Source organism: Gopherus evgoodei, chromosome 16 (genome assembly GCF_007399415.2).
Source record: "Gopherus evgoodei ecotype Sinaloan lineage chromosome 16, rGopEvg1_v1.p, whole genome shotgun sequence".
NCBI classification, from domain to species: Eukaryota; Metazoa; Chordata; order Testudines; family Testudinidae; genus Gopherus; species Gopherus evgoodei.
In genome coordinates, this window is record NC_044337.1 from 13,229,892 (window position 1) to 13,256,588 (window position 26,697).

General features: G+C 44.9%; 1 protein-coding gene across 14 annotated transcripts in view; it reads right to left on the reverse strand.

The window, feature by feature from the left end:
• Positions 1–26,697, reverse strand: part of DNM1 (dynamin 1) — a 105,851-nt gene that overhangs the window by 65,774 nt on the left and 13,380 nt on the right. For all 14 annotated transcript variants that reach the window (XR_003996851.1, XR_003996849.1, XR_003996850.1 and 11 more), the window contains exons 2-4: positions 5,569–5,642; positions 3,127–3,276; positions 653–856 (exon numbers count right to left, since the gene is read on the reverse strand). Coding sequence is in view for 10 of the 14 variants with exons in the window: in XM_030535967.1 (XP_030391827.1) it covers positions 653–856; positions 3,127–3,276; positions 5,569–5,642 (428 nt within the window). In the remaining 4 variants the exon portion in view is untranslated. The remainder of the gene's footprint in view (positions 1–652; positions 857–3,126; positions 3,277–5,568; positions 5,643–26,697) is intronic.

Genomic DNA, 26,697 nt, shown 5'->3' on the forward strand with positions numbered 1-26,697 from the left:
ATGGCTCTACCTAACAGGCCTATTCCCTCTAGGGAGCAGTTGGGTGACTGAACGGTGGGAAGCCTTTTCCCTCACTGGAGGGAGAACCACTAACTTCTAGAACAGGGGTCAGCCTCAGCAACCTTCGGCACATGGCCCATCAGGGTAATCCGCTGGCATGCCGCGAGACATTATGTTTACGTTGACCATCTGCAAGCATGGCCCCCCGCAGCTCCCAGTGACTGTGGTTCACTGTTCCCAGCCAATGGGAGCTGCAGGGGGGGCCATGCCTGCGGACAGTCAATGTAAACAAAATGTCTTGAGGCCCGCCAGAGGATTACCCTGATGGGCCACGTGCCGAAGGTTGCCGACCCCTGTTCTAGAACAACACCCCATGTGGAAGCAACCTCAACAGGATTTGACAGGGTACTGCCATAGGAGTCTGTGTGTTGAGCATGTCACTTCCTTGATGATTGGAGGGTGCGTGGGTTGAGAACACCACTGTCTCAGGGGGTTGTGTGAACTGGGCAAGAGCTATGTGTGTTGGGAAGACTGTTTCTTGAACAGTGGAACATGTCATTGGCATACACCATTACTCATGTCTAGGGACAAGGGAGAACCAGATCTAGTGCCAGAGGTGCCATGCTAAAACAAAAACAGAGGCTGGATTTACCTTGAGGGTCAACCTCCTTTGCGATCTTGAGGGCATCAGAGTTGGCGAGATCAGAGTTGGCTGGGGATACAGCCAGGATGAGGCAGTTCTCTTTGGTGACAAATTGCATGATCATTTCCCGGATCTGGAACTCAATGTCAAGTGGCTGGTCCCCCACTGGGACTTTTGTCATCCCCGGTAGGTCCACAAGTGTCAGACTCAGGACTGACAAGGGAAAGGAGAAGAGTGAGGGTCCTAATAAGGGTAGCTTGTTCTGTTTATGAGAGGCATCTGTACATTTAAAAGTGGTTACCTACTACATGGATAGGCATGATAGATATATACATATAACTCAGCCAGCAGCACCCAGAGTCTCATGCAGCCCAGAAAAATGTAAAAAAAAACAACACTTCCTTTTTGTTAGTGGTGAAAGCAGTGGACTGGGACTCAGGATTCTATAGGGTCTGTTCCCACCTCTGCCACTGGCCTGGTGTAACCTTGGGCAAGTCACTTCATCTCTTTCTACCTCAGTTTTCCCATTTATAAAATAGGGATGATGACACTGATCTCCTTTGTAAAGTGCTGTGTGCTACTGATGATGAAAAGTGAATTATAAGGGCAAGGTATTATTATTAATAATAATCGTATTACTAGAGAACTAGTAGTTATTAGGTCTAGTAGTCAGATCAGTGGACTAGGAGCCAGAAGACTGGGCAATAATCCTGTCTAGTGGTTAGAGCAGGGGAGTGGGACACAGGACTCCCGAGTTCTAGTCCTGTTTCTGCCACTGACTGTGTGACCCCAGGCAACTTATTTCTTATCTCAAAGCCTCAGTTCCCTATCTGTAAAATAGCGCTAATAACATTGACCAGTCTGTCTCAGTTGTTTTGCAATTTAAGGAGCTTTGAGATCTCTGGAGGGAAGATGCCAGAAAGGGACAAGAGATTATCAATACAAATATTTTACTGTGTATTAATATCTGTTATGCAGCAACTTCTGAAAGGCTTTTATTTGCCACATCCTAGTCTCTTCAATCTCCTCCTGCCAAGGCATCTCAGTGTAAAGTGGGAGACCCTTCTTTCAGTATGGCTGATGTCTACACACCATGAGACATTCCTGCTCAAGTGCCAAACAGTGCACATATTACTAGAAACTTCAGGAGCATCTCCCCATCTTTGGTGCAGTAAAGAGGTGTTGGGGGAAGAAAGACAGAGATACAGTGAGAGTGGGCTGACTTTCGGTGAGCCATTCACTCCATCTCCATTTTGTATGGCAGTAAACAATGTTCATAGGCTCATTATATACAGGAATAGGGCCCATATTATATTATGCCATTGATTTTGGAGGGGGATTCTGCTTAAAAAAAACAATGGTGTGACATGATTCCAGATTTCCTATCAGCTTTTAAATCTGAACAACCACCTGAGCATCATTTGGAAGTCGCAATTCATTGCTGCAGGAGCAGGTAGTCAGGTAAGTGATGTTGAAAAAAGCCAAGCACAAGATGATTAACCAACTATAGGGCCATATCCTGCAATCCTTACTCAGGCAAATGTCCAAATATCTATGACAGGTGTTTTGCCTGAATAAGGGCTATGGGACTGAGCCCGTTACGATTAGGGGCAGAATGCAACAGGTAAGGAACTGGAGCACAGGCAACAAGAGACTCTGTCTTTAAATCAGTAATTCTCCAACCTTTTCTTTCTGTGGAGCACATGGAGAGACCTTCACCATCTCTATTCTGAACACCACACATCCCCTGATCACAGTCTGAGAACAGCTGATTTAAATGTTAAAAGAAAACCCAACAGAGGTAATTGTGGAGTAGCACTGGCAGATTATGAAGAGAGAGTTCCCAGCAACCATTTAGGCTTATAGAATTATTTAGTATCTCAATCAAGTAGAAAATCTTATCAACTATAAAGTCTTTAGAAAATCCTTAATGGTCATTCAATCTTTATTTTTTTCTGGATCGGGAGCTAATCTAAAACCCATTTCAAATCCCACACCCCTATTCCCCTATATCATAGCATTTCTCCTTTCTACCAGTGGAGTCCTGGATGTGGTTCCCTTTGAAGTCTATCAGTGCAGCCCTTGTGTGAACTGGGGGAATCACTTGAGAGCCGTGCAAGGTGCTCCTTTTCCCCTAACAGCTGAGCACGCTGTCTCCACAGCAATCCCAGTCCTACAAACCTGGCACGGCAGGATCCCATTTGAGTCTGGATCTTGGGTCCAGCATGGGGCAACATGGTGTACTATTGCCAGATAGCTCGGTGAGTTGTCACAATCTGGTCAAAGGGCTGGAGATTGGTTCAGCATGGTCCAGCCTGTTGTGGGGATTTGTGAGCAAAGAATCTGCAAGCTCTCATAGCAGCCATTTCTGTTCTTACTACCTTCATTCCAAGACAGAGCAGCATCAGAGTGCAGTCAACCTTGCCATTCTGCTCCCCTGTCCCCCCGAAATACTCCAGTCTTGAATGTTGTACAGTACTCACCGTGGGGAGAGTAGACCCGGAGGTTGATGGGGACCGAGGAAATCCCCTTGTTGGAGCCAGTAACCCGGTCTGTCTCAGCCTCGATCTCCAGACGTATTTCTTCAAAGTCGGTGAACTTCTTCCCTTTGCAGTGTAGAAACTCTCCAAATTCTAGTCAAACAACACTAGAAAGTTACAGATTGTCCCGGCTGGGCTGGGGAAACCGTCAAAAGGGATAAGCTGTGGCAAAGGTCTCAACCTCTAGTGCCAGGAGGCTAGCAAAGAGGAGGTAACTAAGGTACTACTATCACTACCAACAGCTGAGGGAATCCCCTTCAACTCAAGCCAGAGAGCTTCTGATCCTCAGTTCATGTCCCAGCAGGGATAGAGTCCTCCCCTTGATATCAAATTAATGATTCAAGTCTTCCTCTGTTGAAACCAAGGCAGCTAAATACACGCCTGTCTGCAGGGATAAACACCATGCACACAGTGCAGTGGAACACAGTGTTTAGTGTTGTGTGATCAGTGTCTAGCACTTTGTTAGAGTGTTGGGGTAAATAATAGTGTCATCTTCTAGTGGCGAAAGGACCAAATTTCTGCTTAGCAGTTACTTGACTAGTAGAACTGCTGCTTTACAGATCTGAGACACACAGGCTAGGATAAGTGTCCCACACTCTCAAGCACTAAGAACTCAATTCTGCCATTGACCCACACCCAGCAGTCCCACTGATTTAAATAAGAATTCTGCACAGGGAACACTGGCAGGGTCTGGCCCTTAATTACTAGCAGAAGAGATTCTCCTTGTATCTTCATGGTGAAACTTCAGTTCCCACTGTGCCTGTCTTAGTTACAGCAGAGACAATTTTAGCTAATGTGCTCCTGATGTAAATAACTAAGCTCAAACATCTTTTTTTTTCTGTAACTGATGCTCTGATGCTTAGTTCTCAACACATTTAAATTACATTACAGTAGAACCTCAGAGTTACAAACTGACCAGTCAACCACACATGTCATTTAGAATGGGACGTATGCAAGCAGCAGAGACAACAACAAAAAAAAAAGCATGTACAGTACTGTGTTAAATGTAAACTAAAAAAAGGCAAGTTTAAAAAAAAAATTGACAAGGTAAGGAAACTGTTTCTCTGCTTGTTTCATTTAAATTAAGATTGTTAAAAACAGAATTTTTCTTCTGCATAGTAAAGTTTCAAAGCTGTATTAAATCAATGTTCAGTTATAAACTTTTGAAAGAACAACCATAATGTTTTGTTCAGAGTTACAAACATTTCAGAGTTATGAACAGCTTCCACTCCTCAGGTGTTCGTAACTCTGAGGTTCTACTATAGCAGGGGTCGGCAACCTTTCAGAAGTGGTGTGCTGAATCTTCATTTATTCGCTCTGATTTAAGGTTCCTTGTGCCAGTAATACATTTTAACATTTTTAAAAGGTCTCTTTCTATAAGTCTATAATATATAATTAACTATTGCTGTATGTAAAGTAAATAGCTTTTTAAATGTTTAAGAAGCTTCATTTAAAATTAAATTAAAATGCAGAACCCCCTGGACCGGTGGCTAGGACCCAGGCAGTGTGAGTGCCACTGAAAATCAGCTCGCGTGCTGCCTTAGGTTGCCTAGCCCTGGTCTATAGTTACTAATCCTATGAAAAGCTGACTGCTAAGTTCTCCAGTCTTATCTAGGTGTCATCCATTCAATAAATCATAGCTCTTCAGTCAAGGGAAAGTCATGAGGAGCTTGATGAAGCCACCTAATAAATTCAGCACAAGCTGATGAGAAGCACTTTGTTCCTGAACATTTAATGCAGCCTAGATTTTAAATAGGTGAAATGAAAGTACTATTTTTATGGGGACATATTCCAAGTTGCTTTCTCACCTTGAGTAGTACCACTGATTTCAGTGGGACTGCTCTCAGAATAAAGCAGAACTCATGCTGAGTACAGGTATCAAAACCTGGCTCCTAGTGAGTTTAGTGCTGGCAAAAAGTGCCAAACTGACAGCCTTGTAGACTGCCGTCTTTTTTCCCCACAGAACAGGGATAGCACGGCAAGGTTTTGCCAATGAACTTCTATCCCAAGGGGCCTCTTCTAGGAGTGGGGGGGGAGTTCATCTCCATGTCCCATTCAGTCCTTGGGCTCTTCTCAGATTGTCAACAAGTTTGCCAATTTTTTCTCAACTGTAGTGGTGGGTTTTGTGATGTGGACATCTGTCCATTGGGAAACAGAGTGAGAACCCGCAACTTGTTTCACATTGGCCATCCAAAGTGGGTAAGATTTTCAGTATACTCTGATTATGTTCCTATACATTAGACATGAAATTTATTAGAGGTTGGCAATGAATATTTTTTCTGTCTGGGATACAGCAATACAGAAAATGGGGGTGGGAAGATTATACCTCACTCCGTTCCTCTGCGCTATTTGCTGGGTTAGCAGGAGCGGAGATGGCTCACATACCTGTTGTAGAGTTTACCAACTGCAGGACCAGTGGGCGTCTGGTGACGATGCCTGATCCACGGGGCAGAAAGTCCCTAAAATGAAATAGGAAGTTTTTGATGAGTGATGGCTTCCTTCCTTCAACTTTTTCATGGCTTTGTTGCCTTTAGAAATTCAGAGATTCTAAAGCAGAGTCTTAGACAGAGAAAGAGAGCAACAAAATTTAAGGCACTGGAAAACAAAACTTCCCTCCCCCAAGGAAAATAAAGGGTTATGCGGGAGATTTCCAACAGCACCTACAGGATTTAGGAGCACAAGTCCTTGAGTCAATGGGACATGTGCTCCTAAATCTCTTAGGCATTTATGACAAACTCCTTAAAGTTATTCTTAATAAACTGATTTCCACAGAGCTCTACCTCAGCATTAACATCCTCTGCAATACTGGAGAGACCTTTGTCTCCCATGTGAGAATGCTAGGGAACATGATACTGCTGGTATAGCTCAGAATGCTGGAGAGGCCTGCACCACCAACAGCCCTGCTCCAGAATGCTGGGAAGGCCTGTACCCTCCTCTCCATCCCCCTTGTCCCCCTGCAGCGAACATGCAGTATTTCTGTGTCAATCTAATGAAGCTCCCTATAATCAAGGAGCAGATATCTGGGTTTGGGGAATGAATCCAGGTTTAACCAAAAAAAAAAAAAAAAAAATTGAAGGGAGTAATCCAAGCAATATCTGCAATGCCGGTTGCCTCCTCAGACGCCGTGAGTGCAGTGTTACCCTAAAGAGGGTTGGGCTAATTAGTGAATCACGCAAGCCCTGCATTTTGGATTGAGAGGAGAGACTGCATTGCTCAAATATGGACACAGTATATGATCCTTCTGGAACAAAATCCATAGCAGCCAAGGGCTTGCCTCCACCCAGGCCTCCTCCTGACTGACTACTCAGAGCCAGAAACTGCTGCCAGGACATCAGCAACAGCAGCTCCTTCCAAAACCAATTCACTAAATGGTGAAATTCTTAGAATACAGGATATTTCAGGGAAGGAAGGAAGCCCATCTATATCCATTTCCTAATGCTGACTTAGCAGCTACAGCCCATGAGCTTTTTTTTTTCCCTTTTCTTTTTCATCCAAATGCTTCCCTCTCTTTTTAAAGCTAGGCATACTTATTGCATCCACTGATGACCTTCCTAGTTTATGGACAGATTTTCAAAAGTTCTCAGCCATTTCCATTGCTCTCAGTTGCAGCTGCTGGATGCTGAGCACTTCTGAAAATCTGACCATTTTATTTCAGTGCCTGAATGGGGATGGCATTCTTTTGAAAATCGGGCCCCTATTCCATATATACCTTACATTCTTTGTGAAGAAATCCTGCCTAAGTTCCATCAGATCTAGGCCCCAATTCCCCACTCCCTTAACGCTAGTTTGACAGTAGTGTAACATCACTGACTTCAGCAGACAGACCCCAACATTTTAAGTCCTTGTTCTTGTCTTGCTAGTGTAGAGAAGGTTAAAAGAGATGAGATAGTCTTGTGTTTCAGTCCCTTTTTTGCTTCGACAGTTCGGCCGGGAGCAGGGGGTGCATGCTCAAAAATTTTCTACTGATTGGCTGCGTGAAGAAAAAAGTTTGAAGACCACTTCTCTACATCATAGCAGGTGAAACTCTGTTGTCAATTGTAATGTAATTGTAGTGTAAATCTGGAGTAACACCATGGACGTCAATGTAGTTGCACTAGATTTACACCACTGCAACTGAAAGGAGAAAGTAACCCATTCTCAATATTCCAGTCCTTTCAGAAATCTATGTTCACTGAAGTCTTTTTTTCATTTCCCCTTTCCCAAAGAATACAGCCCTAGTTTCTCTTTTCTACTGGTATTTCAGCTAAAACCTTTGAGTCTCTGTATCATTTCTAGGTGGCTAGCCACTGCCTCGTCTCCATATATATAAAACATTGTGGGCAATATTCCAAATAAAGTCCCATTCTAGTGTTACAATAATTTCCTGTGACATAATTGATGTCAGTATTTATATGTCCCAGAATTGCCCTGAGTTGTTCTTTTTAACTGTGATTGTATCATGAGTGAATGATATCATCTTACTACATAGTCCCTTCTCCAAAACACTGGTAGAATATATAAGGGCCCGATTCTGCATGTTACCAAGCACCTTGTGCAAGATGTCAAGTGCCCTAAATTCCCATGTATTAGAGGGCGATGTGGGCCCTCAGCACCTTGCAAGATCAAGCCTTAACTGAACAAAATTGCTCTTCATGCTGATCTTTGTCTCTCTCTCTGCCCTGAAGCTTGCTTAGTATTAATACTTTATATAGATATGGTGTGTTTAACCTTATACTCTGCCCTTTGATAGTTTTTCATCCTAAGATCTCATATTGCATCAAAGTTGTGAATTAAAAAAGCCTAACATTACTCCTGTGGCTCATGTGGCTTATTTGATAGAAGAATTTTGCAGCAGTGCATTCAGGGTGCCAGCCCTTGTGTCCTGTAACTGTGGTCCCCCCTCCACTTTTGGCCAGGCTGCCCTAGAGTAATAGAGGTACCGTTGGATTTCCTACCAACCTGGAGGCTAGCTTGACGCCTTCTCGGCTTGGTAAGACCTGCCAGAGCATACACTCCACAGTACTTCACTGTCGAACCCCGTTCACCCCCACACCAATCCTGAGGTAGGGAGGTAGGATTTTGTGGGGGATTACTCCTGTGAAGTAGGTAAATGTTTCCGCAGTTTTACAGAGAAGGAAACTGAAGAACCTAGAGTTTACAGACTCTAAGACTGGAAGGGATCTCAAGAAGTCATCGAGTCCAGTCCCCTGCCCTCACGGAAGGACCAAATACTGTCTAGACCATCCCCGATAGACATTTATCTAACCTACTCTTAAATATCTCCAGAGATGGAGATTCCACAACCTCCCTAGGCAATTTATTCCAATGTTTAACCACCCTGACAGTTAGGAACTTTTCCTAATGTCCAGCCTAAACCTCCCTTGCTGTAGTTTAAGCCCATTGCTTCTTGTTCTATCCTTAGAGGCTAAGATGAACAAGTTTTCTCCCACCTCCTTATGACACCCTTTTAGATACCTGAAAACTACTATCATGTCCCCTCTCAGTCTTCTCTTTTCCAAACTAAACAAACCCAATTCTTTCAGCTTTCCTTCATAGGTCATGTTCTCTAGATCTTTAATCATTCTTGTTGCGCTTCTCTGGACCCTCTTCAATTTCTCCACATCTTTCTTGAAATGTGGTGCCCAGAACTGGTTTATGGTGAAAGGTTTCCAGCTTGGGAGTCTAAAGTTGTCTACACAGGGAAATCTTGTTCCAATGAGATTGTCTTACCAATAAATTTCCCCACGTAGATGAGATTTAAGGTTAGTCACCTAAATCAGCAGTCTGACTTTAATCTATTTGCCTGGGTGAAAATTAGCACAATTTGGTCCCTAATACAGAGACAGGAATTATCAGAGAATGTGTGGAGTGTAACCTGCATGGCTCCTATTGACTTTATCAGGAGTCAGGTGACTCTAATGCTGCACAGCCCTTTGAAAAAATAGCAAACAGTGTAATGCCAATGAAAACAACTTCATCAAATTTATACCGAAAAAATTAACGAGGTCCTTTGGCTGGTTGTTTCAGTGATTAATATTATTTCCTCCTTGACTACCCATCTGCTTATTTCCCTCTCTGCTGACTTCTGGACAGATTCCCGCTTCCCACAATATGCCTGTTCCTTCCCCCTAGTGCTTGTCTTTCCGGCAATACATCAGTGCCCCTCCTGCTTAGGTGAAGTCCATTCCACTGGTGGAACCCTACAGCTAAGGGCTGGTAAATGCTATAGCTAGCTGGCTGCAGGCCAGGCCAGGCGGAAGGCAGGGTGAAGAATGCTTATCTGCCTCTTGCAGCAAGTTTAATAAACTGCGCCTGTAAATGAAGTACACTGACAGAGGCAGTGCAGCACTGACTACCTGCTTAGTTAGTAGCCTCCTTGAAAGAGGTGTTAAGCCCAGTTAACAGGAAGGGGAAGAACTGTATTAGCACCAATTTTGTTCTCTGCTTTGGAAGAAGGAATGTGAAGTGATTAAATTAAATCAGAGACAGGGAATCAATACAGGAGACAAGGACAATTACATTCCAGATGACTTGGGCAGACAAGAGCAAAAGGGTTAGATAAACTGGCTTATTCTATTCCATGAAGGAAATGTAAGGTAATGAGGCCGGGGGAAAAAAATAGAAGATAGAAAACTATGCCTTCACTGATAATATGCTACCAAGCTCTGAGCAACGAAATGATGAGGCCATTTCAGGTTCTAAAACAAAGGAGACCCTGGTGTGTTATAAAAGCGGTGTAATCTCTACATCTCATTACATGAAACATTGTACAAAATGTGGTGTTTGAAATATGATATTAAACAGGAAGCTGCTGTCTTGAACACATGACACAAAGTGGAGTGGAGAGAATCTTATATTAACAAAAAAAAATTTTTTATTTAACAGCCCTGACAATAACTTTGAAACTTTCTGACTTCCATGGCTTTTGAATGGGATCTGAATTTTCTCCATCCTACACTGCATCATCAGCTTAGGCTTCCTGCTAGGAAGTATCATTGCCCCCTCCCCGACCCCCACTGAAGGAGACAACAGGCCTATTCACATCATGGAGGTACTGATTTTCCATATATATTTAACTTGATTATTGGCTCCTACAGTTCCACAGAACAAAGTTTAAGGTACCAGTTTCAGGTAGCCATCTATATCCATATATTTTATCCAGTTCCATTCAGAGAAATATAGGACGATGAACAAAGATATGATACAATGAAGGAGGAAGCCCCCCTTGCTCATATGGTGCAAAGTAACAACTAGAGCCGTGACCTGAGATAACACTCATTATAATACTTTGCACCTGTCACTATTCTCACAACAACCCTATGATATGAGGCAGATATTGTTTGTCACATTTTTTAGAAGGGGAGACTGAGGCAGGAATGCTAACTCTCTTGCTCACAGAGGAAATGGATGTGAGTGCTGGGACTATAGCTCAGGAGTTCCTGGTTCCCAGGTCTGCATTTAGATTGTTACATCACCCTTCCTACTGTCATACAGTAGAGCACTGGCTTGTGATGGGCAAATTGGATTAAGTGGCCTAATAGGTCTTGTTCACCTCTAATTTCTATTCCAAGACAAAAAAAGTGTGTTAAAATAGAATTAGGGAGAAGAGTATGAGTATCAGTAATTTAAAAGTAAAAAACATTAGAGGGACATATTAAATAGCCCCACATGAATAATTGCAAACCCATGAAATACAGAGTTAAGGCAACACTTTAAAGAAACATGTTAAAGTATGGAAATGCAATTAAGGCAACCTTAACTCTGCCTTATAGTGATGCCATGCAATAAATACCATTATGATCAAGGCATTTTAGTGTTTGTAGGCCCAGATTAAATTAGACTGGTTTCTACAGACATTCGGGTTTTTTAATATATTTTGTTCCTTTTGTAATTTCTATGAAATATATATTTGACTATCTAGGGTATTATAACTTGTTACTGAAGTTACCCTAAATCCAGTGTTTAAGACAAGGTGAGGATCCTTAATAAACAGAAATATTTGAATATAAGTGTTAAATACTTTGGGATCCTACAGGATGAAAGGGGCTATTTTATTGTTTTATGTAGGAAGGTCTAAGTATATTGTTAATGGTTGCCGTCAAGCAGGTTCTTTGATCTATACACAATTACAGACCTGATTAAAGCTGATGAGTGTGCTAACCACCCCTAATTTGGGCTAAATGGAAGGAGCAGTGAAATGCCCCTTTATGTAGTGATAGCTGGAAACCATGACCCAAGGCAATAGACAGCCTGGCAAGGGGATTGGAAGCTCAGTCATGTGGGTTGAAGGGATACCTAAGTCTGACTGCAACATACAAGAGCTAGATAATTGATTGGTTGTAATTGTGCATATCTGTGTGTGTGTTGTTGGGCGGAAAGGGAAGGAAGCAGTGGGGAATGTGACCCTGGAAGGAAGATGAGACACAACGATGCTTATGGGCACAGTACTCTTTGGAAAGGCAGTCTTGGATTTCTGAGCAAGCAATCTGTCTGCTGTTGTTAAGATTTCAGAAAACAGGACTTTGTGTATGTTCTTTGTAAATAACCAGGATTGCACCAAATAAATACCCAACTTGTATCGTCAGTTTCTCTTCCTAACAGAAACAACTCTGCAAGTCTCTGAATGCTGCTCACTGCTAACTGCTCAGGCAAAAAGGTTTTTTATTAAGTAAGAGGTGATTATTAAAGCTTTGCATGAAGGAATAAGTACCCTGTTGCCTCAATGATCTGATTCATCGCATAAGGGGGCACATTGGGTATACTGTGCTTGGTTCTGAAGCTTTGTTATAAATAGGATATTTTAGAGCAGATACAAAACAGAAGAAGAGGAATGATAAGGGACTTGGGGAGAAAAAACACATACTTGACTGCTACTTCCATTCTTGCTAAAAGCAGATTCATTTGCTGGTCTAGTTGTGTAAACTGAACTGTGCTCAGTCAGCAGAGGTTTGGTGACTGTCCATAACATCAGGATTAAATGTCACTGTAACAGATACAATATCTGAAACCGACCAGCCTGTGCTCTTGTGACCCTGCCGTTCTGTGTGTGACGTTGCACTCCATAATGTTTTATGGAAATACGCTTATGAGTGTAAATATGATGTAACTGGAATATGCTTTATGCAAAAGGTCTCTTGTAAGGTATCATTACAAAAGTGAAAGGTATCATTACCCATGAAAGCTTATGCCCAAATAAATCTGTTAGTCTCTAAGGTGCCACACGCACTCCTTGTTGTTTTTGCTGATACAGACTAACACGGCTTCCACTCTGAAATGCATTACAAAGGTTATAACCTACCTCATATATTCATCCTATTTGTATGAATGTATCATCCTTGTGTCTGAAGCTAGAAATCTGAAGTATAACTCTGAGGTCCTATTGTAATTATGCAAAGTGTGGGCCATTAATGGCAGATTAGAATCTTGATGGCTCCCATTGACTAGGACAATTGGTTGTAAATGGTTTATTTACCTGCAAGCCTTCCTGTATATCTGTGTGCCAGCCCCTGAGTAATGAAGAATGGAGTCTTACAGTGACATGTGATCATGTCACATGATACTGGAATCCATCTTGAACCTTGTGCTTTTCCATTTAGAAGGAGGGCTGGGGACCCAGAGAAACAAAGGATTCCTAGCTTGTGCCAAAGCTATAAAAAGGGATACAGCAGAACAAAGCAGGTCTCAGTCATGAGAAAGCCCCTGCTTCTCACCTAAGATACCTGCTGGAACTAACAAGGACTGTGCCAGGGGAAAGGACTGGTCCCAGACTAGGAAGGAGTCTAGTCTGTGAAAGAAGCTTAATGGAACATCTCTGAGGGTGAGACTTACTTGTATTCAGTTTCATAATGTATTAGGCTTAGACTTGCATATTTTGTTTTATTTTGCTTGGTAACTTACTTTGTTCTGTCTGTTATTACCTGGAACCACTTAAATCCTACTTTTTATACTTAATAAAATCACTTTTGTTTCTTGATAAGCCCACAGTAAGGGTATGTCTACACTACCTGCCGAATTAGCAGGCAGCAATCGATCCAGCTGGAGTTGATTTATCGCATCTGGATAAATCGACCCCCAAGTGCTCTCCTGTTGACTCCTGTACTCCACTGCCATGAGAGACACAGCAGAGTCGATGGGGGAGCATCAGCAGTTGACTCACCACAGTGAAGATACTGCGGTGAGTAGGTCTAAGTACGTTGACTTCTGCTAAGTTATTCACATAGCTGAAGTTGCGTAACTTAGATTGATCCCTCCTGCTTTCTCCCCTTCCCTCCCCCCACCCCCCGTGTAGACCAGGCCTAAGTGATTAATACCTGGGGGAGCAAACAGCTGTGCATATTTCTCTATCAGTTTTATAGAGGAACAATTTACGTGTTTACCCTGTATAAGCTTCATACAGAGTAAAACAGATTTATTTGGGGTTTGGATCCCATTGGGAACTTGGTGTCTGGGTGCTGGAGATAGGTGACCTGCTGAGCAGTTTTTGGTTAAAGTCTGCAGCTTTGGGGGCATGGATCAGACCTGAGTCTGTGTTGCAGAAGGCTAGCGTGTCTGGCTCAACAAGACAGGGATCTGGAGTCCCTAGCTGGCAGGAAAAATGGGCTCAGAGATAATCTCAGCACATCAGGTGACAGTCCCAAGGGGGTCTCTGTGACCAAATTCATCACACTGTGCACTCAGGTACTCTCTTCAAGGCTGTTGATTAGAAAGAGAAGACACTCGATGGCTGAACCAGTACAGAGGGATACTACAGCTCCCTCCTTACAATGGAGGAGGATCTGTTGCATTTTACTATCCCATTTCAACATTTTCTGTCTGTAAGTTGAAATTGACATCTCTCTGTCAGTTTCCCTCCTTCTCAAAGTCTACTTTTAGCTGCCAGTCACTTAAATAAGGATGTACAGACCTTTGAGGCTTATGAAGGCAGCCTTCCTAAGCCAGTAATACCCAATTTCAGCTTTGCCTACAAAGATACCTGTGGAACAGGACAGAGACACTTCACTGATGAGGTGGGGAGGAAGTGGTCTCCGGGAACTTGACTAGATCACACTGCACATCAGTGGCCGTCAAGAATAGAATCCAAATCTCGCAGAACCCCAGCCAAAGTTTTGGGCTGTCTGGTTCACATCTTCAAAGGGTCATGTGGTAGGTGTAGCACATGATACATGCAGGCACTGTGCATAGCCATCTAACACACTATTTCTTTTTTTAAGAACATGAGAAATCACAAAGCTATACAAAATAATAAATCCTACAGGCAGTGCCCTGCCTCAGTTTCCCCACTCCTCCAGAGTATTCTTTGGGCTGAGATCTGAGTCAGCTGGGGCCACCCAGCATCTTTTTCCTGTTGCAGTGCATGACATGTATTCTCTCATCAGCTTGCTGTTGCTCTCTGTGACCTAGCTGATTTGTCCTGTTCTCCTTTCCTGCCTAAAACTTCCTGTGTGGCTATTTGAGCCTTCCCTCTAAGTCCTTTTTAAACTTCTCCTTGGTCACCTCTGTCTCTTGGTTTTGTTGCTGGTAATTTTCTACTCTCTCCACTTTTACCCTCCCTGCAAATAACCTGAAGGAAGTATCTTCTGGCTTTAGCTAAACTGTTGTCATTCAGGTGTTTCCAGCTGGATAGGCAGCCATTAAATTCAAATGACCCACCATTGTCCCTGGAATGGCAGAGACTGACACAGTTCTGCCTGTCCATGGTGGATGTGACATTTATGTATTCATTGAAACAGCAGTTGTCATAATATCAACCAGAATTCATAGACTGTAGAGACAGATTTTCCAAATTGCCATATGAGTAAAACACTCATTCTGATCTGATGGCATATATTATAGGTTCGTGGATAAATTATTAACCATTGGAGCAATTTACCTTGGAATGTGGTGGATTCTCCATCACTAGACAAGTTTAAATCAAGACTGTAGGTCTTTCTAAAAGAGATACTTTAGCTCAATCAGAAGTAATGGGTTTGATGCACTAATCACTAGGTGAACTTCTCTGGCTTGTGTTATGAAGAAGGTCAGAGTAGATGATCATAATGATCCCTCCTGGCCTTAAAATATGTTTATCTAATCAGCTGAAGTAATATCAGGTTGCAAAACAAACTCATTTTCCACCCCAGAGCAGCTTGGCCTCATTACATAGATTTGTACTGAGTATCTGATGTGTTTTAACCCTTTGGTTCTGACACAGGGGCGCCTCCCTACATTTAAAATCAGTTTGATGTTGCAGAGCTCCAGCAGCACCTTTTGAGCACAGAAAGCTAAGCAAGACAGAAAGCCACAGCCTCATCTCCAGCAGGCTGTCAGCATCTCCCTACTTCCTTCTCCCCATTCCTACCAGGATGTTGCTACTTCTGGCCAGCATTCCTCTGAATCTATCATCGCTACCAGCCTCAACTGACTAATGCCACTGGAACGTCTCATGGCCAGCCAACACAACTCTATATCAGGCAATTCTTCTCAGTTGACTACCACCCACCACTCCTCTTCAGCACCCTGACTCTTCTTCTAACCACCTTCCTGCCTCTCCTGCTGACCCTGTTCTAGGTCCTGCCTTCCCATTTTTCCTCATCTGCGACTGCTTTTTCCCACAATCCTGTCTTCTGGCTAGGCAGCAAGGCCAGCTCCAGGCACCAGCGCAGCAAGCAGGTGCTTGGGGTAGCCAAGGGAAAGGGGCGGCACGTTCAGCTCTTCGGCTGCATTTCGGTGGCGGGTTCCTTGGTCCCTCTTGGAGTGAAGGACCTGCCGCTGAAGTAGAAAGCAGCACGGTGGAGCTGCCGCCAAAATGCCGCCGATCACGGCTTCCCCACCGCCCCCCCCAGCTTGGGGCAGCAAAAACCCTGGAGCTGGCCTTGCTAGCCAGTGCTCTTGTCCTTCTCCAATCCCTTAGGCCACGTCCAGACTAGGAATTAAAATCGATTTTAGATACGCAACTTCAGCTACGAGAATAACGTAGCTGAAGTCGAATTTCTAAAATCGAGGTACTCACCAGTCTGGACGGTGCCGCATCGATGTCCGCGGCTCTCCGTGTCGATTCCGGAACTCCGTTCGGATTGATGGAGTTCCGGAATCGATGTAAGCGCGCTCGGGGATCGATACACCGCGTCCAGACTAGACGCGATATATCGATCCCCGAGCAATCGATTTTAACCCGCCGATGCCGCGGGTTAGTCTGGACGAGGGCTTAGACTAGTGGCTCTCAACCTATTTACCATTGTGGGCCACATATGCAGCTCTCTGTCTGTGTTATATGGGCTGCATCCACACAATATATAAACACTACATGTATGGCCCTGAGGATGTCACAAGGGTCAGAGCTGTGTGCTGACTGGGCTGTAAGCTGCCCACAGGTTGAGAACCTCTGCCTTAGATAGTGTGTGCAGTGATCCCTTTGGCTGATAGGGTTAAATCCATCACAGCCTATTATAACACATTTCTTATCTGCCTAATATGGTACCACTGCTACTTGTATGTGTAATATGGTACTGGCAACACAATTGGATACAATGGGTCTTTATTTCTGTGTACACGTATCACATATTCTATGACACTGGTCACATTCCTGCATACAATGATTCATTATGTCAGAATACTTGAGTGCAAATGGTATTCCAAATCAAGTCAGAGACAATAATTCATGAAAGTCAGAATATACACATGACAATGGAAACAATTAGACACAATGGGCCTCTCCTTCCACTGCCTTGCATCTTGAGTCACCATTTACACCAGTGTTAATTGGGTGTAAAACACTCATTCTGATCTGATGGCATATATTATAGGTTCGTGGATTAATTCTCTCAGCCAGAGGTAACCAAAGGTCGGTGGTGCTCATACCCTGAAGAACGCCCTTTATACCAGTAGCTGAGGGGGCTGGCGCAGAGGTGCTATAGCAGATGTGATGGAACCCAGCTATTCTCCTTACTGGGAACCTAGAGATTCTCCTTGTGTAAATACAGCCAGCACGTCCAAAATTGACCTTATGATTCTGTCATTATAAACTTTTTCTGTGATTCCTTTCCCTTTCCATTGTGGCAAATGTGCAGGATATTTGTATCTACAGGAGCTCTATCACCCTTGCTGTCTTCCCATGTCTCTCTCAAATCACATATATTTCATTTGGAAGAACTATGTACATCAAACAAAGTAAATAGACACATACAGACTGAATAAGTAGCCGCCATATCTTACTACAAACACACAAATGCAGTACCGCAAAGAAGAAATAACTACATCTGAACTGCTCATTTCTTTTGTGATGGGCTATACAATCATTCTCTAGGTTGCCAGTTAAAAGCAAGTGCAGGTCAGCAAGGAGCTAAAGCTAACAGGCTGCCAGATGGCCACGTGAAATGTGTTTGGTGGTCTCAGGCTAATTCCCAATGAACAAGTGTCCATGGCACAAGAACTACCATTATAATTGGTACTAAATGACATTTCTGCTGGCAGCTTCCACAAAGAGGCCAAGGACTGAACTGACTGTGAAGAATGAACTCCCCTCCAGACCATAGCAGTTTCTCTCTGTGTTGGGGCTGAAGCCCAATTGTAGGAAAATGTGCTCTGTGCTGTACTTTTCTGGGAATGCACAGAGGATGACAGTAACCAGGTTGCCAATCTGTCACCACCTACCTGTACTAGTTTCACACAAGAGGCTGGACCTTTTCCCTAGAACAGGCTGAGTGGGCTGTACCTATCTTGATTTGACTCAGATATATTATGATGTTTACCTGCTACTGTGTATTGTTTCTGGATGGCATCTGTACATGTCAATTTCCTCCTTCCTATTTCTGATGTCAGAAACCTCCAATGTTATAAGGATGTATTTAAAAAAACAACGTTGCTTTCTTTCTCCATGGTGTGGGGTATCAGATTTGGGTCTTACCACCTTGACATTGTCCCTTTAAACAAAGCCTCCCATTCTGTCCTACTCCAATCAGAGACCTCTAAAGTCAACTACTGTGACTTCTTTAAGGCAACTGCAGGCTGTGAGGGGTTAGATAATTAGATGCCCAGAGTAGTAAATCTTCACATATATAATAAAATCAACTGACTGTAACAGCATGCTCTTGAAACTCAGTGTGTAAGCTGCAGTTGCTGGATTCAGAATGTAGCCTGTGTGGCTGCTCTTAAGCAAAACCATCAAACACAGAAAAACATGTGGCAATGTTTGCATAAATATATTTGTGTAGAAGCTGCTTATCTCCCCTCCCCCACCCAGCACTCCCACCTCTTCACTTGCCAAGAGTCCTAAATCCTGCTTCTCTGAACTAACAGCTTATCTCTGGCTGCACAGACCAGCTCCCAGAAGTCTTTGCAGTCATTTCCTGTCTTTATCACCCACTCTCTGTCCACCTCTCCTTTCTTCCTGTCTCTCTCAACTCTTTCCTGCCTGTTCCTCTCTACTGGTCATCAGGAAAAGGGGCCAGGTTTTCCAGTCACTTGTATTGATGTGAATCCCTGAGCTTGATTTTAACTCCCACACCAGTTTTGCACTGGTCTAACTCCATTGACTTCAGTGGAATCACTCCTGTTTTACACCAGGGAAGAGAAGAATCAGACTCACTGAGTTAGATTCAAAGTTTTGCTATAACCCCTTTGCATTAGCCTAACTGGTGCAGGACAAGTGTAAACTCAGTTTAGGGGACCCCTGCCAAGTGCAGAGCTGGCTCCACCAGCTCTGTGCCACCTCAACAGGAGCCATCTCGTGAAGGAGGCCTTCAAGGGCAGTCTAGAGAAGGGCCAGGGCATTCTTATTTCCTAGCCATTCTGCACCCTTGTAGTGGCCCAGGGGAGCCATTGCAGCAGGGGCATAAACTAGCCTGCACCAGGGTCTGATCTGACACAGGGATTAATTTGCCCTATTGACTTCAACAGAATTATTCGCACTGCTGTAAATCTAGAGTAATTCCACTAAAGTCAATGATGTTACTCTGGATTTACACTGATACTAACAGCAGAATCAGGCCTCACGGTTCTCAATGACTGGGATGAAGGTAGAGATGGTGCATCACTTACCCATATGCCACTGACACATCCCTGCACAGAGCAAAACCTAAATAAACAAACTACTAGGGGGCTGCGCTACACAATATAATGTAGGGACTTCTGACGTGAAGCTTCCGTTCTGTCCTTAGCTGATCCTGCATAATATATGAGCTAAAGTCCCTATGCACAGAGAGGTGAGGTAAGGACAAACTAAATGCCTTTACTTGGAATTTCCTTATTTTGGAGGATTTAAGTTAGATCCTACAAATATATTGGGTGGGGGCTGATATTTATTCTTCATTTTTCTTTACACTAGTTGTATGAAAGTTAATAAATGAAAATAGAAAATCAGGGTATGACTACAGTAAGTCACGTTGCTGTGGCAGTCCATTGACAGCTTTATGGCTTCAGGGAAGGCAAGAGGCTTTTGTGGGGAAAACAAGAACGACAATTATGGGTAAAAAATTGTTAATGACCTTTTGGCAGGTGTGTGAATCTGTCAGTGCGCTGAGAAGTGAATCGTTCTGATTACAGTGGGCTCCCTGCTGTTATGCTAGGGCCAGGTGGCTGAGGCCCAGTCAGTAATGTACGTAGTACCATAGGTCTGTTTTTCACTCCCCTCTTTCCTCCCATCTAGAAATGTAACTTACAGTTTCAGAATTGACTCCATCTTAAAGGGACCAGCTCCTCAAGGAGACGTGACAAAGAAGAAATTATTGCCATTCAAAGGGAGGTGATCTGTACCTATACAGGCCCCCGGGCCATTCAGCACTAGAACCTTGTACAGGACCATCCATAGGTCTAGTCTGAAAGAGGCCCTCGGTATTGCAACCTGCATGTGTTAAAAATCGCTAATCAGGCCCTCAAAAATCATGATATTGGCTTAAAAATCGTATGTTTTACATAATAATAAATGATGGGGTTTTTTGCCTTTTTGTTTGGAGGCCTTTATGGGGCACTCTGCTTCATGTTTTGAAGCTTTGCTCCGCAACCAGGAGGGCTAGAAACTAGAGTCACAGAGTTTAAAGCCAGAAGGGGACACCAGATTATCCTGTCTGACCTCCTGTATATCACAGGACATCAACACCACCAGCACCTGCACACTGACGCAAAGAGCCAAAATTAGACCAAAGGAAAACTGAGATTCCACCTAACCACTGGACTCCAAAAACTGGAACTTTATGAAAAGCACCAAATATCACAAGATTTGAGATAACATCATGAGAGGTTGCAACACTGGGACCATGTATGAAGGACCTCAGCTCCAGTCCTGCTCAGGAGCCTGTACCAAGCCCCCAGCTCTTCCCTGCATGGGAACCTGTAGAAAAGTGCCAATACAGCTCATGACCTTAGTCATCCTCCTAACTGAGGGCTTAAAGGTCTGAGCAGGACACAAATACTCCCAGCTGCCAGCACACTTGTCTGCATAAACATTTAGTTCCTAGCAAGCCAGGGTATGACTCTACCCTGCACTGGCCTGCTGCAGACAAAACGTCCAAGTGGACCCATTTTAAAGAGGACCAGGTCAAAGCATAACAACAAACTGTTCATGTGCGTCTGCAGGGTCCATATGGACAGTTACTCTGTTGCACACTAGTGCTGTAAATTCACATCCCAATTTGCCACAAACTAAGTATTTATGTGGACAAGCTCTAATTCAGATCTTCTCACTAATGCCATACAGAGCGATGACTTTGGAAATCATGTCTCATGACTTCGGCGCTGTGTGACATTGCCACTAGGGGGTCCCTGTGATGCAAACAAACTGGATCTGCATACCTGCGGCCCTAGTGATCATCGATTAATAATGATTTAGGATATCACTCTATCAGAGCAGCAGCTTGAAGAGGGATTATCTGCGTTCCTTCCGTTACAGGGCAGCAGACAAACCAATCCAGGAGAAAGAACAAGTCCCAGAGGGATAATTTTGTTCCCCTTTCCTGACACCACAGTGGAAATCAACAGTTTCCATGGAAACAAATCAGTTTGATGCCTATGCATTGCCTGCATCTTGTGTTGCTGCATATCAGGCCCACACTGAAAGATTATTGAGCCACAGCCATGAATGTTTGTTCGGAGTTTGTTTTAGGGAATATGGAACATGATGCATGCATACAGTACCCACTCTCTTTACTGATTGCATTACGTATTTCAGCAGAGCTCTCTGCTGTGACAGATAGAATTAACCATGAGTATCTTCCCCCTCCTCCATTCTGATGGATGGACTTATCCACAGGATCCCTCCCAGCTAGCGTCCTGCAAATGGATTAGCCTTGAATACAGGACAACATAGAGCACTGGTAGGAAAGAACACAGGCTGCACTGACATAAGGACAGCCCCATCTCCAGCTGCCTGAGTGTGCCTATGTGTGCACTGATTTCCTTCCTCTGCACTTTGGAGACAAGATCCGTAGAGCGATTTCCCTGCTTGAAGATTGTTCCTGCTTTATGGACGAGGACAATGTATAGAATGGTACAGCCTACAATGCCAGGGTCTAATCCCCAAAAGTAACATCCCATTATAGCTAATGCCACATTGACTCTAAGCTGCAGCACCTAGGACTTTAGGGGAATACAGAATGCAATGCTGGTGCTGTGCAGCTTCCTCTGGGATCTTGGGGTGCCCTGCAATATTCAGGGTAAAAGGATCCAGTGCTGGTTCTGTGCAGCGGTAGCATGAATTTCAGGAGAATACAAAACCTGTACTGCACTGTAAATTGCAGCACTGGGAATTCCATGGTAACAGACAACTTGGGTCTGGGTCTGGAAAAGGAAGGCTGGGAGGAACCCCAGAGAAATACAGGAAGCAGGGCTGGTTCCAGGCAGAAGACCCTGGAATTGTCAGGGTAATAAAGAATATAGCACTGGTTTTGGGCGATGACATCAGGGATCCCAGGGTAACAGTGATTGCAGTTTTGGTTCTGAGCAATTCTAGGCCTCTAGCATGCCAAGGTTATGGAGTGCTAGCAGAAGTATAAGCAGAGTCAGGATGAGCGCTACCCTGACATCTGGTGGTGAATTGTAGGGAATGTGGAAAGAATTACAAGAATTTCAAAGAATGGGGAAAGATTTGCATTGGCATCCACCCTCCACTTAGCATAAGCCCACAGCAGACTGGGATGGTTATTTTAACAGCTCTGGGATCCCCAATTTCTTTGTTATTGGGGCTGGAAAAAAAAAGTTTGTCACCCTAATTGTGTGAATGGGGAGCTGTGGGACTGCTTTGTGACAGAGATGACTCAACCTCAGTTGGGTGGTACTTGCTAAACATGGGACATGGATTCCAAAACTCCATGAAGAGAGAGAGGTTGGGGACTGGTGTGTGTATCTGATAGTATGGGCCCCTTGTGAGGGCCTGGAACACCAATTGCACATCTTCCTCTCTCCACTGTGGAACGTCAGAGTTGATTTTTTATTCCCTTAAGAATCCAGATACAGGTTACTGAGCTGAACTCACTTTTGGCTAATAGTGCACTAGCACTGGGGCTCCCCTACTATGAGCTGAAATCACTAAGAGCTGAAATTATAGAGCTGAGAGCACTGAGTACTGTGCTAACCATGGGGGGAGCCTGAAGCTATACTGTGGAACAGAGCAGCTGGCGGAGCGGAGCAGTTTGTGGGGATGGCTGGAGCAGATCATGGGACAGCTGGTGGAGCAGAGCAGCTGGCAGAGCGGAGTAGCTGTGGGACAAGTGGAGCAGCCCACAGAGCGAGCGGAGCCAAGCAGTTTGCAGGGACAACTGGAGCAGCTCACGGGACAGCTGGTGGAGCAGAGCAGTTTGTGAGGACGGCTGGAGGAGCAGAGTGGAGCGGCTGGTAAAGTGGAGCAGTTCGTGGAGAAGGCGGGAGTAGAACCCACAGAGAGGCAGGGCAGTTGGCCCCGGACCACGTAAGGTGCCCCTTTGTACCCAGGCTGGGGGGAGGGACCGCTGCAGATAGACTCTCGAACTTTGGGGCTGCACTGACCCAGGACAGAGACTTTTGGATTGTGGGATTTTTGGGACTGTGGGTGATTTGGGGGTTGCTGGACTCAAGAGCCCAAGAAAGAGGACACAGCCCAATTTCCTGGGGTGGGTCTTTGCTCACGGTTTGGTCTATGAACTCTAGTTGAGGTGTTTTTCCCAATTTAGTGTTTGTTGTTTATCTCATGTATTAAACCTTTTCTGCTACACCGAGACTCTGTGCTTGCGAGAGGGGAAGCATTGCCTCTTTGAGGCTCCTAGGAGTGTGTGTAAGATTTTCCCAGGTCACTGGGTGGGGGCTTGAGCTGGTTTGGCATTGGGTTATTGAAACGGAACCCCTGGATACTGAACCCGGCCCTTGTTGCTGCCAACTCAGAGGGGCAGAAGGGTTACAGAAGCATATGCTCCACGCCAGGAGCAGGTAAAATGGATCCTTCTTTTCTGCAGTGCTATTGATTTCTCACCTTAGCAGAAACAGAAAGGACACATCTGTTTGGGTTTCTTCCTGTATTTTCGTGATCACTGAAGTGAATTTGTGTGCTAAGAAAAGCCAGAGTGCGTGTGGGGCTCGGTGTGCTGTGTACCTTAGCTATCTGCATGACTCCATCCCAGAACACCCCTGGAGCTCACAGGAGGCCTCCTTCCAGGGTGATGATGCCATCAAGCACCAGAGACATCCTAAGGCACCAAATTAGTGCAAACCAAACGACAGGAGTAAAAGGATCCAGCTCTGATGGACATGCAGGGATAGGGCCGTCTCCTCCTCAGGGTTGCAGTGAACTCCAATGACTTTGCAGTAAGACTCTGCTCCACTCATACCCTGTGCGCTAAAATAGCAGGACTACTGACTTGCTGGCAATATTGGTTTTGCCATGGCAGAGGGAGCTCTAATTCTCCAAAATACCACCTGTATAAATAGCGCCCAGCATCTTAGCAGGCAGAAAAACAACAGGACAACCCACACAGTAACACTGGAGGGAAGAAATGCCTAGTTACTGTGAGAACTCCAGCCACCATCAGGCACTGGTGTTAAAATGAGTTAAGACTGAAGATAGCATCAGCCTAATGCTTGCGCTATGATTTTCAATGGCCTAATCTGACTCAGTGATGTAAAGGCAGGCTCTGGTCAGGATACACCTGAGAACAGACAAAAGAATGTTGTGGAGTAAAGTCAGGCTCTTCAGTGTCAAGATGCCATTGCTTGTCTGTAAAGGGATGGGTGGTGTGCTGTGGCATTTGTCAAAAGTCAAGACTTGACTCCTGAATGGCCAAGTACTCTGGCCTGTCAACACACACAGACATGTTTCATGTGTCCTGTAGGCCTCTCTGCAGAAAGACGATGAACTATCCTTCTTTGCAGCCTCTCTCTCCCTGGAGAGATAGGAAGCTACCATATAATAAAAGGCTTCCAGCTACTAAGGCAGGGGTGGGCAAACTTTGCAGCCCGAGGACCACACTGGGGTTGCAAAACTGTATGGAGGGCCAGGTAGGGGAGTCTGTGCCTCCCCAAACAGCCTGGCCCCTGCCCCCTCCCCCTCCCCACCCCCAGACTGCCCCCCTCAAAAATCCCCAACCTATCCAATCCCCTCTGCTCTTTGTCCCCTGACTGCCCCCTCCCGGGACCCCCTGCCCCTAACCACCCCCCAGGGGCTCCACCCCCTAGCCAATCCCCCCTGACCCCTGTCCACACCCCCACCCCGACAGGCCCCCTGGGATTCCCATGCCTAACCAACCCACATCCCCTTACCATGCTGGAGCCAGCCATGCCACTGCGCTGCCCAGCAGGAGTGACAGGCCAGACCACTGGCAGTGCAACATGCTGGGGCTGTGGGGGACAGGGGACAGAGGGGAGGGACCAGGGGCTAGCCTCCCAGGCCAGGAGCTCAGGGGCTGGGCAGGATGGTGCCATGAGTCGGATGTGGCCCGCAGGCTGTAGTTTGCCCACCTCTGTACTAAGGCCCTGTACATAGGGCATGCATTAGTTATATCTGCTCAAGACTCTAGGGGTCTATCTGCAGAGCAACTGGGAGTTGTGATTCCCAGTATGGGTAGACAAACATGCACTAGCTCTGCTTAAACTAGCACACTAAGCAACAGTGTGGACATTGTAGCATGGACAGTGGCTCAGGCTAGACATCTGAGTTTGGACCTGAAGGGTCAGGTGGGCTTGGATTTAGGTGGCTAGTTCAAGCTAGCATGGGTCTGTCTACCCATGCTGGGATCCACACCTCCCAGATGCAGTGCAGATATACCAAAGGGTCCTGGACTCTAGCATTTGCAGAGAGAGGAGTAACGGAGAAAAAATGTAGTTCAGGAGATGTTCGATCACTGCAGCCTCTTGCATGGCACTTCCTACAATCACAGACTGCAGGGTAGAGGGGGTGCACTGGAGTACAGCAATCTCCCCTGGACCTGGATGCATTATCCTATGCTGTCCAAAAGGTGGGAAGGGCACTGGGAGTGGGGTAAGGCAGACCACCTAGGGTCCATATTCACTATTACAAACCTGTAGAGGAGGAAAGCGTTGTGGAGCAGAAGCTAGACTCCCAGAGTCTGTATGAGTTATCACAGGCTGTGCATTAGAGGCACAGGCACTGCAGGATAGGGTAGTCTCTCCATGATGCATGCATGTTATCACAGACTGAAGATGTGCTGCTGTCCTAGAGAGAACATTAAAATGGTGCTGTATACCTTTAATTCCTGTCTGCCTGGAAGAGGATACAGGGATGGTACCAGGCTCCTTGCTGTACATTGCACCTCTGCACTTTCAGATGTAATTAGGATCACACTGGCTGAAAACATGCTGTGTCAGAGACGCTGCTCCCCTAGCCCATGAGAAATAGCAGCTTGATCACTAACACCTCCAGTACAGCAAACCCCAGGCATTATGTTTAAAAACCAGACAGTCTGATTTTCAAACCTTGCAGCACTAAAGGAGGAAACAACAGCCCCAGGAGTGATCGGTCATAGAGGCTGAATCTCCATTCTCACCCCAGAAGAAGATGATAATGTTTCTAGGTCAGGATTGGGACGCATTTTAAATTAACAGAGGTTCAACTCCTCTGTCACACCAAGTGATTCCTCTAGGTCAAGACAGGCATCCATTGGATCAGCAATGTGAGAAGAGAACTGATTTGAACAAGTAGGCAGCAGATAAAACCCTGGACTTCCATTCCCATCACTCTTGTTCCTTATCATTCACTTTCTCAAGGAAGAAAAAAATTCACCCAAAGCCGCTCTCCCTGTACACACACCAAAACAACAACAACAAAAAGCTCTGCAACCAAATTTTTAAAAGTGGCTTCTCATTTTGAGTGCTTCAGTCTTTGGTGCTCAGTTTGAGACACCTTAAAGTTCTCTGAATTGGTGCCGCTCAAAACGGAGGCACTTGGAATTAGGAGCCACTTTTAAACATGTTGCCCTTAAAAAATAAAAGGCAATAAAATTCGTTATCAGGGGATCCTTCCTCTGATGGGTATGCAGCGTGTTAAGTACTCTCCAGCCAGGCTTCAAATGGAGAAAGGCAACATCACACACACACTGAATGACCCGTGGAAAAAGCAAGAACCCCACACAGCCAAGAAAGAGA